The 18,786-nt window shown below is 34.6% G+C and overlaps 1 protein-coding gene across 1 annotated transcript in view; it reads left to right on the top strand.

Annotated features, from left to right (window-relative positions):
• The window catches only part of RTKN2 (rhotekin 2), a 110,124-nt gene extending 96,589 nt beyond the window's left edge, over window positions 1-13,535 (top strand). Inside the window, exons 10-12 of the mRNA XM_007959387.1 lie at window positions 3,226-3,391; window positions 11,430-11,537; window positions 13,006-13,535. Of these exons, the coding sequence (XP_007957578.1) occupies window positions 3,226-3,391; window positions 11,430-11,537; window positions 13,006-13,535 (804 nt within the window). The remainder of the gene's footprint in view (window positions 1-3,225; window positions 3,392-11,429; window positions 11,538-13,005) is intronic.
• Window positions 13,536-18,786: the final 5,251 nt, after the last annotated feature.

Here is an 18,786-nt window from a genome sequence, read left to right as displayed (position 1 = left end):
CTGTTCTTGTTATGGCTCTCACTTCTTTAGGGTATATACCTAGTAATGGGATGGCTGGGTCAAATGGTATTTGTATTTCCAACTTTTGAAGGAATCGAATGGCTGGAGTTTTGGAAATGGATTGCCAGGCCTTTCTTCTGAGGTACCTCTGGGTGGACTCAAACCCCCTACTTTTCAGTTAGTATCCAGTCACTTAAGCCATTTCCATCATCCTTATCTGGGTGCTGCTGCTGCTGTTGTTATGTGTCTTTGAGTCGGACCTGACTCATAGTGACCCCTCCTTGGGTGTTCTCTTCAGTAGTAGAGTTTTTTAAAGATCATATAATGAGAAGTAAAATTTTTAAAAAAATTCATAAATCTATTTCTGGTCTAATAATTTTCCATTATCCACAGAAATGGAAAGGTGAATTGCAGTTTTAATTAAGAATAATGAACAGTCTAAAAGAAGCTTTCTTTTGAATTCATATTTTGTTATGTTTTTTTGTTACCTCTTCTTTGTCACGTAATGTTTTAGTTTTTTAAAAAATTTCATTAATTATTTGAGATGATAAAATATAGCAGATAATTTAAATGTTCTGTGTTTTATTTGCACTCTTTCAAAACTTCTCATATTTAAAAGTTTAGTTGTATAGTTATCAGTTAATGGAGTACATAGCATTTATGAATATGTTGTTGCATTATATTCTGTTAGAAGAATATGAATGATTCGGTTCATCAGATTTTCTGTGTATCTGTTTTCATTTGAAATGATACCTTAGCATTATGCAAAATACACATCACCATCTATAAAAGTCACATTTTCATTATTTAAATGTTGAATTAATTTTAATCCTATATAGAAAAGTAGTCAAAATTTGCATTAAAATTGACTGAGGGGAGCACCCAATTTAAGTAAGAAGAATATTTCATATTTTATTATATTTTTTAATATGGATAGTAATAGAGGGTCACTCCCCCATACACACACACACACACATACATACTGTGATTCAGCTTTCAATTAATCTGTGAGAATAGCATATCACTGATTCTTCCTGAAGCTTAAGCCATTCTCTGCTAGTGATAATAAGCTGTATATTTGAAGAGGTTGATTACATGTGTCTTTCAGGCTCTAAGGATACCATTTAGGGGAGCATTTTTTATATTGTGTAAATAATTACTTACAAGAGATAATTCACAAGGTTTATTACCAAGTCACAGGGATGTAAAAAAAGACCCTATTGTGATCAAATTAAAATGCTGACCATAAGTCCCATTATAATCCACTGAAGAATGAATCCCTGTATTTCTGCAATGACAGAAGAGACTAATTATCTCTACAATTACTACCAGTCCTTATTCTGTGATACTCCATGTGATTTTGAATAAAAATTTCTTTCTTCAGAAAAGAACTTCTTATGTATATGATGTTCACCTGCCTTTATGTACCCATCTTTCAGGGAATATATAGCTTTTCTTCATAACTCTTTTCTTCTTCTCTAATACCTATATCAGTATACAGTGACACCTGTGAAAGCCAAACTCAAGGTTACTGCATTGTTTTTCTGGGTCTCATTAGTATTCTGCCTTTGACAGGGTACAGTCTTAATCACTTTTGTATTGCTATTAGTGGGAAATACTGAGTAGTCCTTCTCTGACAGGTTTCTGCTGTACATAGATTCCAGCTTTCACAGGTTTTATTTTATGTGTGGTCTTGGTATATGACTGTACATATAGTCTCTCTTCACCCTTCATCACCTTGGGTAACTGCTAGCCAAGATATTCTTTCGCCTACATTGCCTTAGGCTTACCCATATTCCTCTAGAATTGCTGTGACCAGTACAATAGTGATACTGCCTCGTAAACCCAAGTCTCAAGTGGCTATTAGGCACTTTAAAGTGGCTATTCTGAATGAATTGAGATGTGCTGTAAGTGTGCAGTACAGATGGAATTTGGAAGACATTTATGAAAAAAAATATAAAATAACAATTTTCATATTGATTACATATTAAAATGATGATATTTTTAAGATAGAGCAACCAAATGGAAATAATGAGAATATTCATGTATTGTGAGGACTGTAACCAATGTCACTGAAAAATTTGTGTAGAAATTGTTGAATGGAAGCCTTGTATAAACCTTCCATGAAAATACAATAAAATATGTTTGTTTTTTTTAAAAGATAATTTGAGTATGTTGGGTTAAATACAACATTAAAATTAATCTCACTAGTTTCTTTTTTACTTTTTTTCATATAGCTACTAGAAAATGTTTAATTGCATATGTGGCTTGCATTATATTTCTGTTGGACAGTACTATTCTAGAATAATGGAAAACTAAACATTATTCAGGAAACCATATTCCAGTTTTTCATAGTATCTAATTTTATTCAAGACTTTTTTTCCCCCCCAAGATTCCTTGGCCTAAACTATAGCAAGGTGCTGGCTTGCCCTGTGGTGTGGCAGTCCCTCTGTGTGACTTGGGAATAGATTTCTCTCTTCTATATGCAGACACATTAAGTGTCAGTACAATGACATACATAAATGCCACTCAGAGAAAAAAGGCTGAAAAATTCAATAGGAATGAAACCTTTGCTGTTGTTGTAGAGTTGTATCATTTAAAAAGAAAGAATTTTAACATTATGAGGGTTATATTGCTTTATGGATCTTTTGCTATGAGCTCTGTAAATGAATATTATATATAAAATAAATGTTAATGAGGAAACTTAACTATTTTGTTGCAGTAAACACTAAGTTATGGTTTTATTGCTTAAACTGATAATACTGTATTTCATGCATGAATATTGAAATAAGAAATGTATGCTTTTACTGATACTTTTTTTATTTACTGTTGAAAATATAGCTAACATATAATCCACATTACAATTTTGACATGCTGTACTTGTTTTATTGCAAATTTTAAGATGTATATAAAAGATAGCAAACTCCCACTTGAACTGAGATCAAAACAGAGGTTATGTTTTAATCTCATGTAATTTGCATAATTGCTATATGTAGCATACTTAGAAACATTACTTCAGCTATTTTAATATAAAGCACTTTTTCAAAAACCTAGATTTACGTTTTTATATTAAAAATTCTCAAAATTACATATTTTAAATTTCAAATGATCAGCAATAAGATTATAATTACATCTGGTATAAATATGGTTGCTAAGCAATAAAACATTTGTTTGATCATGACAGAAATATTCTCTTACAAAACACCAATTTGTCTTAATTTTTAGGAAACTAGAATTCGGGCAATGGATAAAGATACCAAGAAAAGAGCCCATAATTTCGTTGTCATCAACCCTGGTACTGGACAGGCTGTAACTCAGATTTTTTCAACTGACAATAGAGAAGATCTTCAGAAGTGGATGGAAGCCTTCTGGCAGCATTTCTTTGATCTTTGTAAGGGGATGTTTGGATTTTTAAGTAGTATGTTCAGGTAGCATGAAAATATGTACACAGCCATCTGAATATTAAAATTCTAATGTTACTGTTTGAGAAAAGATTGAGTTCTAAAGAAATGATAATATATCATCAGGGCACTTGTGCTTTTTTTCTCTCAACTGGTCCCCGAAGATATACTGACTATAGTATAGTTTTGAATTCCTATTATATCTACTTCTTACATTTAAGTTCCTGTAGTCCCTGAAACAACCAAACGTTTTCTCAAAATACTAGGTTTTAACAGCTTAAGGCAATGTGTGTTATCCAGGGGATAAGGAGCCATTTGAGAAGTAAAAAACTTATTCAGGATGCTAAAATGTTCAGAGGAGCCTCATTTTTATGTAACCTTCTGTTAACTCCAGATTCATTATAATATAATCTTGGACATCATCCAAAGAGTTTTGTTTTTTTTTTTCAACTGCACATATGGTTTTTCGGTCTCAATAATACAATCTTAAAAGCAAGGATTATAAAAAATAATGTGATAGCCATGTAATAGAGTTCTGTATGTAAAATACATGAGGTTCTAATTTCTCAATTTAAGGAGATATTTCTTGACCAAATATGCAATCAAGATGTATTGATAATTACTGGTGATTGGAATGCAGAAGTTGGAAACAAAGAAGAAGCATCAGTATGCTAGAAAATACGGCCTTGGTGATAGAAATGATGCCAGATATTGCGTGATAGAATTTTGCAAGACCAACAACTTGTTCATTACAAATACCTTTTTTCCCAACAACATAAACAGCAACTGTACATGATGTAATACATAGGAATCAAGTCAACTACATCTGTGGAAAGAAATGATGGAGAAGCTCAATATCATAAGTCAAAAGAAGGCCAGGAGCTGACTGTGGAACAGACCAAGTTGCTTGTATCAAGTTCAAGTTTGTGGTGTGGTGGTTAAGTTTGTGTGTCAACTTGGCTGGACCTGGTTGACTGGCTGGGCAGCTGAATGTAGTTATTCCCCATGGTGGTACTGGTAATTAACTCCATGGTAGAATCTATTGGAGCAGCTGAGTAGCTACTTTGATTATGTGATCTGCTTCACATATATAAGAAACAGCTTTGGGAATGGTCTCTAGCTTATGTCATGCTTGAACCCTGTAGCCATGTTGTTGTTCAACAGCCTGCCATGCTCTGCTGACCTTGGGACTTTCAATGGAATTGAATTAATGGCCTGCTGTGTGATTTGGTAACATTGGCACTATGCTTTTTTACTTGTCAACCTTGGGCTTGTCAGTTCAGCAGCCAGCAGCTGTCTGAGTGAAGAAAAGCCTCTAGCTCCAGTGGCTGGGAGCAGAAGGTAGAGCTGAACCTCAAGGTTGAGGGGCTTTCATCCAGCCCCTAGAACCTGGCACTTTGAACTTGGCTTTAAGCTTCCAAACTGTAAGAGAATAAACTCCTGTTTCTTCAAGCCATCTCATTTGTGATATATTTCTGTTAGAGCAGCACTAGGTAACCAGAACAAAGTTGAAGCTGAAGAAAATTAAGACAAGTCCAGGAGAGCCAAAATATGACCTTGATTATATCCCACCTGAATTTCAAGACCATCTGAAGAATAAATATGACACATTGAACACCAGTGACTGAACCTGACAAGTTGTAGGATGACATCAAGAACATCATAAAAGAAGAAAACAAAGGTCGTTAAAATGACAAGAAAGGAAGAGAAGACCAAAATGGATGTCAGAAGAGACTTTGAAACTTGCTGTCGAACATACAGTAGCTAAAGCAAATGGAAGAAATGATGAAATAAAAGATCGGAACAGATTTCAATGGGCATCTTGAGAAGACATATAAATATCACAAAGAAATGTACAAAAACCTGGAGTTAAAAAACGAAAAGGGAAGAACATGTTCTGTATTTCTCACGCTGAAAAACCCAAAGAAGAAGTTTAAGCCTCAAATTGCAATATTGAAAGATTCTATGGGCAAAATACTCAATGATTTAGGAAGAATCAAAAGATGGAAGGAATACAGAGTCGCCATATAAAAATAATTGGCCAATGTCCAACTGTTTCAGGAGGTAGCTTATGATCAAGAACCAAATGGTATGGAAGGAAGAAATCCAAGCTGCACTGAAGGAATTGATGAAAAACAAGGCTTCAGGAATTGATGGAATACCCATTCAGATGTTTCAACAAATGGATGCAATGCTGGAGACACTTACTGGTTTATGCCAGAAAATTTGCAAGATGGTTACCTGGCCAACAGACTGGAAGAGATATGGGTTTATGACCATTTCAAAGGAAGGTGAACCAACAGAATGTGGAAATTATCAAACAATATCATTAATATCACAAGCAAGTAAAATTTTGCTGAAGATAACTCAAAAATTGTTATATTGACAAGTTCCAGAAATTCAAGCTGGATTCAGGAGGGGACATGGAACATGGGATATCATTGTTAATGTCAGATGGATCCTTTGCTGAAAGCAAAGAATACCAGGAAGATATTTACCTATGTTTTATTGACTATGCAAAGGCATTTGATTGTGTGTGTCATAACAAATTATGGATAACATTGTGAAGAATGGGAATTCCAGAATGCTTAATTGTGCTCATGGGGAACCTAATGCATAGACCAAGAGGCTGTTGTTAGAACAGAACAAGGGGATAGTACATGGTTTAAAATCAGGAAGGGTGTACGTCAGTATTTTATCCTTTCACCATACTTATTCAATCTATATGCTGAGCAAATAATTAAAGAAGCTGGACTTTATGAAGAAGAATGCAGCATTAGGATTGAAGAAAGACTCATTAACAACCTGTGATAGGCAGATGACACAATCTTGCTTGCTGAAAGTGAAGACATGAGGCACTTACTGATGAAGATCAAAGACTACAGTCTTCAGTATGGATTTCACCTCCACATAAAGGAAACAAAAATCCTCACAACTGGATCAATAATCAACATTACAATAAATGGAGAAAAGATTGAAGTTGTCAGGGGTTTCTTTTTACTTGGATTCACAGTCAGCACTACACCACCAGAGCTCCTCCCATGGAAGCAGCAATCAAGAAATCAGATGACATATTGCACTGGGCACATCTGCTGCAAAAGACCTCTTTGAAGTCTTGAAGAGCAAAAATGTCACTTTGAAGATTAAGGAGCTCTGGGGGCGTAGTGCCTAAGGCATTTGACTGCTAACCAGAAGGCTGGAAGTTCAAACCCACCAGCCACACATTGGAAGGAAGGTTGGGCAATCTACTTCCGTAGCGATACTGACTTAGAAACCCACGGAGGGGTCGCTATGAGTCAGATCCTACTCAACTGCAGAGAGTTTGTTTTTGTTTCTTTTGTAACCCAAGCCATGGTTTTTTCAGTCACCTCATATGCATGTGAAAGCTGAACTGTGAATAAGGAAGACCAAAGAAGAGTTGACGCCTTTGAATTGTGGTGTTGGCAAAAAATACAGAAAATACCATGGACTGCCAGAGGAACAAACAAATCTGTCCTGGAAGAAGTATGGCTGGAATGCTCATTAGAGGTGAGAATGGCCAAACTTAGTCTCACGTACTTTGGTCGTATGGTTAGAAGAGACCAGTCCCTGGAGAAGGATATGCTTGGGAAACGCAGTGGCCGGATCAACGGGCTCCAGAATAGCAGGGATTGTGAGGATGGCACGGGCCCGGGCAGCATTTCGTCCTGTGGTTTGTAGGGTCACTATGAGTCAGAGCCCTAAGAACAACAACAATGGAGATATTTCAGCAGGGAAATATTAAAATTTTAGCTGTTATTTATTGATACTGACAATAAACTTAACAGCTTATTATATACAATTTTATATTGGAAATGTAGAATATGGATAAATGACTATTTCTGATAGAAGTAAGATGAATGTTAGGTTCAACCAGTATATTATATGTTTAGAATGCTTTTCTATAGAATTACAAAGTAGAGAAATACCTTGATTTTTCCAAGCAGCCATTTCCAGACACTTAAAAGTTACTTCTATAACTGGTAGATAGGATTTTACAGAAATATTGGGAATTCTTACAAGCTATATTCTGCTATATGCTATAGAGTTATATACCTTCAATCATCAGGCTTTTTTTAAGTCTACTCTGATCCATACCCTGGTCAAGTGTTACAGTGATGGTTGAGGAGGGAGGCAAGTAAGGAACCAAATTTATTGTTTACCTCCAGTATACCAGTTAGATTTATTTATTTCTCATGACACTGCTGTGAGATAGGAATTATTTTTCTTTGCTCTAGAGATGAGCAAATTAAGACCTAAGAAGGTTTCTGGTTCACTGCAGGGAACCAGAGGATTCCCTCCGTGGCATCCTTGGATTCTTTAGGACCTTTTTTTTCTTCTGTAGTACTATGCCTAGGCACTCAACAAATGTTCATGCACTACATTTCTTTTTTTTAAAATTTCAGTGGCTCTTAACCATGTAACCACAAGATAGCAGCTTCTTTCTTTTGTTGATCACAGCTAAAATGTTAACTGCTTCTCTAAATGCTCTGATTTAGCATGTCTGTCTTACAAAAACACTATTACTGTTGGAAATGATTCTGGTATCTTACAATTTTTATATGCATAAAAAAAGGAAGGAAGAGGATAATAACGGTAGAAATACAGAAGCACGTAATCTCTCTATCAGCTACAACTTGATTACGATCTCGTGTTTTCATTCTCTACATTATGTGAAAGAATTCATCATGCTGCAGTAGAGAGTTGGGTAGATTAGAATTTCCTGACATTTTTGCATTGTCAAAGTAATAAGAAATCAATGACAACTGGGTTCTCAAGTCTGGTTATTTCCTTAGTGTTTAATGCTTCTTGGATAAAATCTGCCAATCTATCTATATTTCAAAGTACAAATTATATCTAAAGTGCTCGTTACTATTACATTTACAGTTTAGAGTTTATTGTATTTGGAGATATGAAGCAAAGGTGGAAGCATTTAAACTGTCCTAAAAATTGACTTGTATTTTTAAATCTTTTCCCTTCCTAGTGGTAGACAGGTGTAACCTCTTGTGATCATAGGGGATATATGATGTATAGAACACAGTAAAAGATAGATAGTCATGAAAATAAAGTAAGAATAAGTAGATTGCCCAGGCTGCCTTCTGAAGAGTGGCTGGTGGGTTTGAACCACCAGCCTTCTGATTAGCAGTCAAATGCCTTAGGCACTGTGCCACCAGAGCTCCCTTAATATTTGGACCAGTGCTCAGTTCTTTAGTCCCACTCTAATAGTAGAAAACCAAGAAGGTGAAATAAGTAGAGACCATGAGGAAAAATTGAGAGAATTTTAGCCTAAAGAAATTTAGCCTAAAGAATAGCAGGGCTGATGAGGTAGGGAAGGAGGAAAAAGAGGAGCTATTTTTAATATTGGATAGCTAACAAGTATATAAAAGAAGAATGACCATTTGTTCTGAATAAAAGTGGTGGAGTTAAGAATGATGGGTCAAAGGTAGAGAAACTTAAAATAGATTTAGAACATTAATTTTTTCTGAAATATTTAATGATACAAATATTGAGTTCCATTAGCAGTTTAGCATAATGGATCTCTTTGACTGGGAACATTGTAACAATAAACAGTATTGTAAGAAACATCTTCAATAAATACATTGTTCTGTGAGCAAAACATATCCATTTAATATTTTATATTGGGCCTTTATTTTCATGTTAGTGTAATGACTATCACATATAACTATGCATACTAATTTATTTATGGGCAAGCTAAATGTTTCCATTGTAAAGTCTTGACCAGTAAACATGCCACATTTGCACCTCTGACTTCAGTAGCACACAGGATAATGTGGCATTATATCCCCATTTTCAACATTAGTATTCTGCTAGTAACTTAACAATGAAAAGCTTTCATCTATCAATATAGAGAAAATATTGTACTTTATAATTTGTCTAAGAATGTGACAGAGAAATGTTTGCTAGTCTAAAATGTTTCATTATTTTTCCATTAGATAAAGGTTTGTTGTTTTGTTTTATGTCCCCAAGAAGCAAAATCTAGCTTTCATGTATTTATTCAAAAAAGGAAGTGGAAAGGAGGAGTAAGTTATCATCAGATCTCAGATCCTACTACACGTAAATTCTGGAGACTAACCTTTGAAGACTTACACTGAGGGTTTTATTCCCTTTATGAATTGTGGTGTGGGCTATTTGAAATTTTTGCTTATAAATAAATAAAATATAAATATTACTTAGCATTGTAATAAAATACACTGGAAGGTGTTGTTTTTCCTTAACTCTTTAAGATGATGAACTTTTAGTTCATACATATGTTGCTATGACTAATTTTTACACAAAAACTAGCATAAATGAACAGATAATTTGACTAGAAATGTCTTTAATTTTTAAGGCATGAAAAATTAGTTAAGTTGGATATTGAATATGCATATTGAGAACATAATAAAAGGCAGAGAATTGTAGATCATAAAGCAATCTAAAAAGACATATATGCACTACATTTACTTTTCTATTGATATAAATAGGATATATGAATGGAGAACCTCAATAACTTTTATAATATGGAATATATAGACACATAATATCAAGTACAGATGCTGTCTTTCATGCAGGTTCATAATAAGTGAAAGAGTAAATTTTTCATATACATTCAGCAGAAATAAATCTAAGAACTTTATTTTTAAATGAAAATGGTAAAACATAATTTTAAACAAATATATTTTTCCCACACTTATTTACTAATTGAAACCAATTATTGAAGAGTGTTTTTTTTTTTCTTATTCTAATTTGTAATGGCTTTAAAGTGTCCCTCCTAAAATTCCCAATTAGAATTTTCTTGAGTGATGTGCCTTTTTGTTGTTGTTGTTGTTGTTATGTGCTATTGAGTCGGACACGACTCACAGCGACCCCTCCTTGGGTTTCCAAGGCAGTATCACTACAGAAGTAGATTGCCCAACCTTCCTTCCAAGGAGTGGCTGGTGGGTTTGAACCGTCAGCCTTCTGGTTAGCAGTCAAGTGCCTTAAGCATTATGCTACCAGAGCTCCATGCCTTTATAGTGATAGGCTTTTATGAATATCTTTCATTTAAGTGAAAATAAATAGTATTTTTCTAGTATTATATGACTTTAAAAATTTTGATGATTATCTTAAACAGACTAATTGTTAAATGAACAATTATTTCTTAATTAAAATTTTCACAGTTAAAGCCATTTTTGAGAACAACCCCTCCTTATTATTTCCACTTCCCTTTATGTAATTAAGGAGTCCTTGTGGTGCTGTGGGGGCACAGTGCCTAAGGCATGTGATTGCTAAACAGAAGGATGATGGTTGAAACCCATCAGCCACTCAGCAGAAGGAAGATGGGTCAGTCTACCTCTGTAAAAATTTACTGCCTCGGAAACCTAATGGGGGTTTCTATGAGTTGGAATCGATTTAATGTCAGTGGGTTTGGTTTTGTTTGGTATAGTGGCAATATGGTTAAGGCATTCAGCTGCTAACCAGAAGGTTAGTGGTTTGAACCTAACAGCCACTCCACGGGAGAAAGATGAGGCAATCTGCTTCTGTAAAGATTTGCAACCTTGGAAAGCCTATAGGGGTCGCTATGAGTTGTAATTGACTGGATGGTAGTGGCTTTGGTTGATTGTTTTTTTTACATAATTATATTCCAGGGAATTTTTACCTTTCAACTCTCTTAAACACTGGGTGTTTTTATTGAATATTTAAAAGAAGAGAACCTTTATAAACTTTTACCATAAATAGAAATTTTAAAGTAGTTATTGACCATTTAGTGAAATATTTAATAGCCTAGGGATCTTAGCTTACTTAAAATGTGTACATAGAACATTATTTTTTTTAAATAAATTGCCTTTATGCCTTTGACTTGGGCTTTGAAATAATAGGTAGTACTAAGTTTTTGTGTAAGCAGCTTAAGCAATACTTGACAAATTCACTATCATTTTTCTAACCAAAAAAATGTGTTTATATCTATAGAAAATGAAATATATATCTTCACATTTATGTTTTAAATTAGCCCACCTTTTCTGTCTTTCTTAGGCCAATGGAAGCATTGTTGTGAAGAACTTATGAAAATTGAGATTATGTCACCACGGAAACCACCTTTGTTCTTGACAAAAGAGGCGACCTCAGTCTATCATGATATGAGTAAGTGGGGTTTGTCTTTCTAAGCTGCAGGGCAACAAAAACAACATTGTCTGCTCTCAAGCAGCTTATTCTAATGACATTAAAATGCTAACATTTTCAGGGCTGCAGTCAAAATGAATGAAAAAAGACTGTGATTATAGACTAAGGAATTCATGTTTAATAGATGAATTAATACAAAATTAATGAATACACATTTTTCATAGATTGAATGCTTAAGATCAAAAATTTTAAGGTTTCCAAATGAATACAGCTGCATTGGAAATAAATATTAGCTGAGGAGCTGGTGAAAATTCTGAAAATGTAAGCTTATAGATTCTAAAATGTAGTCATGTTCATTTTTCTGTATTTTATTAAATTGTTTTTAAGTAGTTTGGGTAAATGAATATTAATGAATGGAAGCTTTCATCTCAGTCCAAGATAAATTGGTTAAGTTTAATACTTAGGAAAATTTTTAATTTCTAGACTCATTAATATTCCTTTTTTCCCACACATTGAAGAGTGTTTATCTTTGTAGGATTGCCTCAATGAGTGTGCTGGGAACAAGCACAAGTCACTGCTAACTTCTAATCTAATTTCCCTCTAATGTGACTATACTTACATGTACTTTAAAATGTTGAATAAAAATGATAACTTTGAAAATACCAGTGATTCATTTAATAAAGATGTTTATGTCTGTTCTCTTATTTTTCCCGAGGAAAATTTCAGCCTACATGCTGAACACCACAATGGTTTCAGCTTTATCTGTTTTCTGTTTTTGTTTATTTGTTTTCACTCTATTTCCCTGGTTTTTGTTCTGTTTTGTTTTCCCTTTTAACAGAGACTTACAGGAAATAATACAAATCCAATTACAGTAGTCCTGCTTTTTATATTACATTTTTATGAAAAAAGAGAATCCATTATTTCCTAGAAGTTAGAATAAATTTGAAATCCAAGAAAAGTTATCTAATAAATACTTAATCTATAGAACCAAGAACACACTCATCTAACTCTACTTCTTTGAAATCAGGATTTTACGCATTTGTTTAAGAATTCATTTGGGCTTATGTGGAGAGAGAGAGAGAGAGAGCCTACAGGATGTCTCCATTATTTTTGGTTCTATTGTTATAGTTCATTATAAAAGTAAATGGTTCACTTCCTTTGCTTGTCTAAATTTTTGATAACCATTATACTAGCATGGGAGTTCTGGTGGCGGAGTGCATAAGGCATTTGACTGCTAACCAGAAGGCTGGCAGTTCAAACCCACCAGCCACTCCTGGAAAGGAAGATTGGGCAATCTACTTCTGTAGAGATACCGCCTTGAAAACCCAAGGAGGGGTCGCTATGAGTCGGGCCCGACTCGATGGCAGTGAGTTTGGTTTTCTTTTTTTGATTTATACTAGCATATTTATTTGGAAAATAATAACTTAGGTAAAGAAGTATATACTGCTCTTGAATTTTTCCTATGTACTTTTTCTTAAAATTATTGTAGGCATTGATTCTCCTATGAAATTTGAAAGTTTAACTGATATAATACAAAAGAAAATTGAAGAGACAAATGGACAGTTCCTTGTTGGTCAGCATGAAGAAGCCTCACCACCTTCACGGGCTTTGCTCTTTGACGGTCATCACCAGATGGTCGTTCAGGAAAAGGTAGTGTTGCCTGCAAGCGAGCAGTTACCTGGTGGGAAAAGGAAGAAGAGACGCGCTCCCCTTCCTCCTTCCCATGAAGCTGCATTCAGCTTAAAAACACAGTCCAGCATACATCAGTTGGATAAGAACAAGTGGGAAAAAACTAGTGTATCTCGGACCTCTCCCTTGGATACCAAGTTGTCAACCCTAATGCATCACCTACAGAAACCTATGACTGCTCCTCAAAAACTTCTCCCTGCCAGGAAACATAGTTTAACTGATGGTGAGCACCCAGACACTAACACCAGTTTTGAAGCCAAGCCAGTGCTAGCTCCAAGGCAGAAATCCATCAAAGACATTTTAGACCCTAGATCATGGTTGCAGGCATAAGTATAGAAAACTCTTAATGTATAAAACATTTATCAAAATCTATAGCTGTGAGGCTTAATTCAGAGGTATTATAGATGTAATGATACATAATTTTGTAGGTAAATGTAACAGTGATTTAATCAATAATTAGCAATCTGTTTCATAGAAAAAATGTAAGTGATTTTCCCACCAGAGTACAAGAGGCAGTTTCTAGACAATATCCTAATTGTTGGAAGGGTTAATTTATTCCTAAATTAGTACCAGGCAGTGAACAAGCACTAGGCAGAATAAAGTATTCAGATTTCTTTTAGGGAGAGACTGTCTAGTAATTTAAAATGTGTTGAATGTTAGCCATATTCTTATTGTGAGAATTTTAATAGTAATGGAATGTTTCAAAAGTTTTATTCCAGCCACAAATTATAGAATCCACACAAGAAGATTTTCTTCTTAGCATTCTGGAATTCTCATCTAATGGTTCACTGGCTCTCATCTATTGTTCAACTTGCTAGTTTATGGGCCTGACCTTTCAAATTCCTGGGACACATTTTGAAATATTAAATTCTTCCATCTTTAAAGAGAATTTTTGATGTGTTATTCAAAGTTGTTTCCTTGATGAACCCTGAAATCCTGTTTACATTAACTCTCATTAGTGAAGTATAACATTTATTAATTTAGAGAAATGGTAGATGAAATATTCTTTATATTCGTTTTTCGTGTGGTGCTAATTTCCATTGTGACTTTGGAATTTAAGGAAGTGGGTAGCTGATTAACACCTTAAAATTCATTTAATACTTATTTAAAAAGCAGATGGCAAATTCAAAAATATCAGAAAAGTTGGCCATGGTAATAATTTTCAGGATTCATCCTTTTATTTTTTTCTTAATTAGATTTCCTTTTTTCTAGTGAGGGCTGATGTCTGCTATTGATATTATTCATTAAAAGTCGTGTTCCTACAATAGTGGCATAGGAACCATTTCCATAAGAGGTAATTTCCATGGCAACTCATCATGGTGACCCAAACAGGATCATGAAATCAAGTGAGGAATAAGTAGCAAGAAGATGGATGCCTTAAAAGAACAGAAATTTTATTTCATACACCAGTGCTTGTTATAAACAAGAGCTTAACAGTTTTGAAAATCTAATCAGAATTTCCAAATAAAGCAGTTTCCATAAGGTGTCAGCAACAGCACTAAAAATTTCAAATCACACTGAACTCTAAATGTCATTGGAAAAATAAAAATATATGAGTTAAATTACTTCTCAGTGTGTAATATCTAGAGATCTTTTTAAAGCTAGTAAGAGCTCTATTTAGATCAGAACTACATTATTATAAAGTAAAATGAACACTTGTCAAAAATAACTTATTGATTTTAATGGAACTTTTCATTATTTTTAGATAGCAGAGTTTTTTGTTGTTTTGTTTGTTTTTTCAGTTATATAGAATGATGTAACTGCCATATAACTTTTGTATTTGGCCAGGACTCCTAGTAAGAATTGAGACTCAAGCGAGTAATGATACAAAAAGGTCTCTTGTGGTTGACAATACCAGGAGAGACTTGGTAAGAAGAAAACCCTAATACTTGCTCTAATAATTTAGAGACAGTCACATGTATAAAAATTTTAAAAAGTGGGATTAATTTGTTTTTCTAGCCAGAAGGGGCTCATAAATTTCTGGTTTGATTGCCTTTTCAGTAAATGGCATATTAAAAATCAAAAGGATGTTATTGTTTGGTTTTTTTTGTTGTTGTTGTTATTTATTTTTCAAACCCAGTGCTCCTTTTTGACCGCCTTTGTCACTCTGTTGTTGCCACTAAATTACAGAGCTTGAAAATGCTGCAAGCAAAATTGTTTCTGAAGCTGGCATCTAAGGAATTCTTTTTTTCCATAGTTGGTGCCTTCTTTTATAACGAATCAGTATTAAAACTTCCAAACTATATTCTTGTCATTTGTCCTCACACAAATTTTAGCAGAAAGAATTTAAGTTATACAAGGAAGAAAATTTATTCGTAGAGAACTTACTTAGTGGTTGTGCCCTCAATGTGGAATATCTGAAATAGAACTGAAACACTTCTTTCTAGATCCATGTAAGCGAACCCTGACCAAGGGCTACCCACCCCCACCCCAGAAAAAAATGTTTTGTTTGCGTTATATCTGGGAGATCCATTTCACTGCATGCTATAAAGCCTTTGAAATCATCCTGAAGCTCTTAGCTACATATCCTTGTTGTTATTGTTGCTATGTGCCATCGAGTTGGACCCGACTCATAGCGACCTTTCCTTGGGTTTCCAAGGTGGTATCACTATGGAAGTAGATTGCCCAACTTCCTTCCAAGGAGTGGCTGGCGGGTTTGACCCGCCTTCCTTCTGGTTAGCAGTCAAGTGCCTTAGGCTCTATGCTACCAGAGCTCCTTAATTAAAAAAAAAAATCACCCAGTTGATTCTGACTCATAGTAACCCAAGTGTCGTGTGGTAGAACTCTGCTTTATAGGGTTTTCAATGCCTGTGACCTTTCTGAAGCAGATCTCCCCAGGCCTTTCCTCTGGGGAGTCTCTGGGTGAGTTCAAACTGCCTTTGTGTTAGTAGCTGAATGCTTAACTTTTTGTTCCACCCACTGACTGCACTTTGACCATAAAAAACTCACTGTGTCATCAACATAGTATACAAAAATACTGTTCTACATATTACTTCAATGAGTAGTGACTGGACACTTAAAAGCTTGCTAGTGGCCATCTAAAAATGCAACTCTTGGTCTCTCTTTGTCTGGAGTAAAGAAGCGTGAAGTAAATCAGAGACACATGGAAACAGTTGAAAGGCTAATGGACCATGAGAACCTCAGCCTATATGACCCTGAGACCAGAAGAACTAGAGAGTGCCAGGCTCCCAATGCCAACCTCTTAGAAAGGATCAAAATTGGAGATCCTGGATAGAATAGGAGAAAAATGTAGAACAAAATTCAAAATCATAAAAAGACCAGGCTTACTGATCTGATAGAGACTGGTGAAACCCCTAAGACTATGGCCTCAAGTCATCATTCAGGCCTGAAAGTGAACTCACTCCTGTGGTTTAATTCTCAGCCAAACAATCTACAGGCCTATGAGCTAAACACCTACACCACAGAGATGCATTCTTTAGAACAATCAACCATGGGAGATCAGAAGGGCAGCATTTGCACTGGGAAAAAGGTAGGGAGGCTGGAAGGCTAGAGGAACACAGGGAAAGGGGTAACTACAGGGAGGAATGGGAGGGGAGAGCTGTTACATTGCAAGGAATGTGTCACAAAACAAAATGTGTATGTACTGTTGAATGTAAAAGGAATCTGCTTTGTAAAATTTCACCCAAATCACAAAAAATAGTTAAAAAAAAAAAAAAGGATTTCCTTGCCCCCTTCCAAAAAAAAAAAAAAAAAAATACAAACCTCCCTGCCATCAAGTCGATTCTGACTCATAGCAACCCCCATTGCTGTAAGTCCAAGGCTGTAAGTCTTTATGGAAATAGGTAAGATTGCTCCATCTTCCTTCTGCAGAGAGGCTGATGGTTTAAACCGCTGACCTTCTGGTTAGCAGCCAAATGCCTTATCCACTATGTCACCAGGGCTCCTTCTACCGCCACCATAGTGATCATTAAATTCTAGTTTACTCCCCTACTTAAGTTGGGGGTTTTTTATCCTTTTTTTTTCCTTTCTCTTTTATTTTTACGATTAAAAATATATTAAAAAATACGGAGTTAAACACTTTGTTGAGGAGTTGGTCAAAAGAAGTATTTTCTCATATCCTAAACTGGAAGTTTATGACAGAAAAATGTCATGTAATAAAAGATGTTTCAGCTTTTTATGAATTAGCTTTTCACATTGTTTGCCCTTTTGTTTCTTGATATTTGAAGAATATAAACTTGAAATAGAGTTAGCAATCATATTTTGATAGCAATATTATAATTGGAGAAACATAATAGAAACAATAGATATTTCATGATATCATCATAATTCTGATGATCTGAAGATAATGTTTTAGACAATTACATTTACATTTCAAGCACTGAGATATAAATTACTTAGAACAGCATTAAGACAGTCTTGTTTTTTAATTGCTGCAGAGTTGTAAACCTTTTGTTTAAACATCTTGCAAGGACAAAAAAGGCATTTTGTTAGTATAAACCTCCTAAGGTAAACAGTCTTTCAGAAATATCAGGCAAGCCAACTCTTGCTGAGTTTTGTTAAATCCTCCTCAGCTGTCTCTTGTGCCCCATGACCTCTTTTAAATGGATGGGAATGTATGTGGAAAACTAAATCCATTTATTATAAATGCCTTATCTTTACCCTTTATAGCCCTACTAAATGTATTTTACCTGGTATTATTTATTAAAAGTGGAAGTTGCCGTGATTCAGAGACAATGCATGGTGAGATAGTCTAAGCAGGCAAGTTTTTCTTCAGAACCTCAGCCACCTGCCGAGAAGTTAATTAATTCCGTCCAAAATGGAATTATAGGGCAGTTTGGTGCAATTTATGTTAAATGCCATTTGAATGTAATCACCTGTGTTACATGAATGCAGAACGGTACTAGACGGAGACTGCCACACCATGAACGAGAAGAAAAGTGCTTTTGCGGGCAAAATATCTGTCCCTATGGCCAGAATTTATTAGAATGCATTGTCTTTTTAAAGAATGAATTATTAAGCAGTAATTAAACTTTAACTGATGACCATTTGTATTCCAGTAGTTATCTTCACTGTTCTATTAACCCTGAACTATAATGTAGATAGAGTTGACTTTTGCACTTAATTTTAGAGACTTTACTGTTTTTTAAAATGTTTACATGTTTATGTGTAATGCTTCTGTTTCATTATTAATAGTTATATGACAATTTGTCTTTTCCTGTACCATGAATATTTGTAGTGAACCCTAGGAAGGATGTTACCTTTAATTATTAAAAGACAATATTTCATTTGAAAATAAATGAAGGATGCATTATTTTCTGACAAGTTCGTGAAATTTGCATTGTTTGTCATTTTTATTTTTAAATTAAATGTGGCCAGACTTCTGGATTAGAAAGTATTATATCATGGACATACATTTTCTTAAAGTACCGGAGGTATTTGGTAAGGAAGCCTAAGACATGTGATTACAACTTTCTACATTAGAATTGATTTATAAAGACATTTTCTACCATTTTTCCCCTAGAATACCCTCTTTAGGGACATGTGATTACAACTTTCTACATTAGAATTGATTTATAAAGACATTTTCTACCATTTTTCCCCTAGAATACCCTCTTTAGGG

Source organism: Orycteropus afer, unplaced genomic scaffold (genome assembly GCF_000298275.1).
Source record: "Orycteropus afer afer isolate SDZICR_OR568_19922 unplaced genomic scaffold, OryAfe1.0 scaffold00016, whole genome shotgun sequence".
NCBI classification, from domain to species: Eukaryota; Metazoa; Chordata; class Mammalia; order Tubulidentata; family Orycteropodidae; genus Orycteropus; species Orycteropus afer.
Note: the sequence above shows the minus strand (reverse complement) of the source record. Positions and strands in the feature narration are given on the sequence as shown.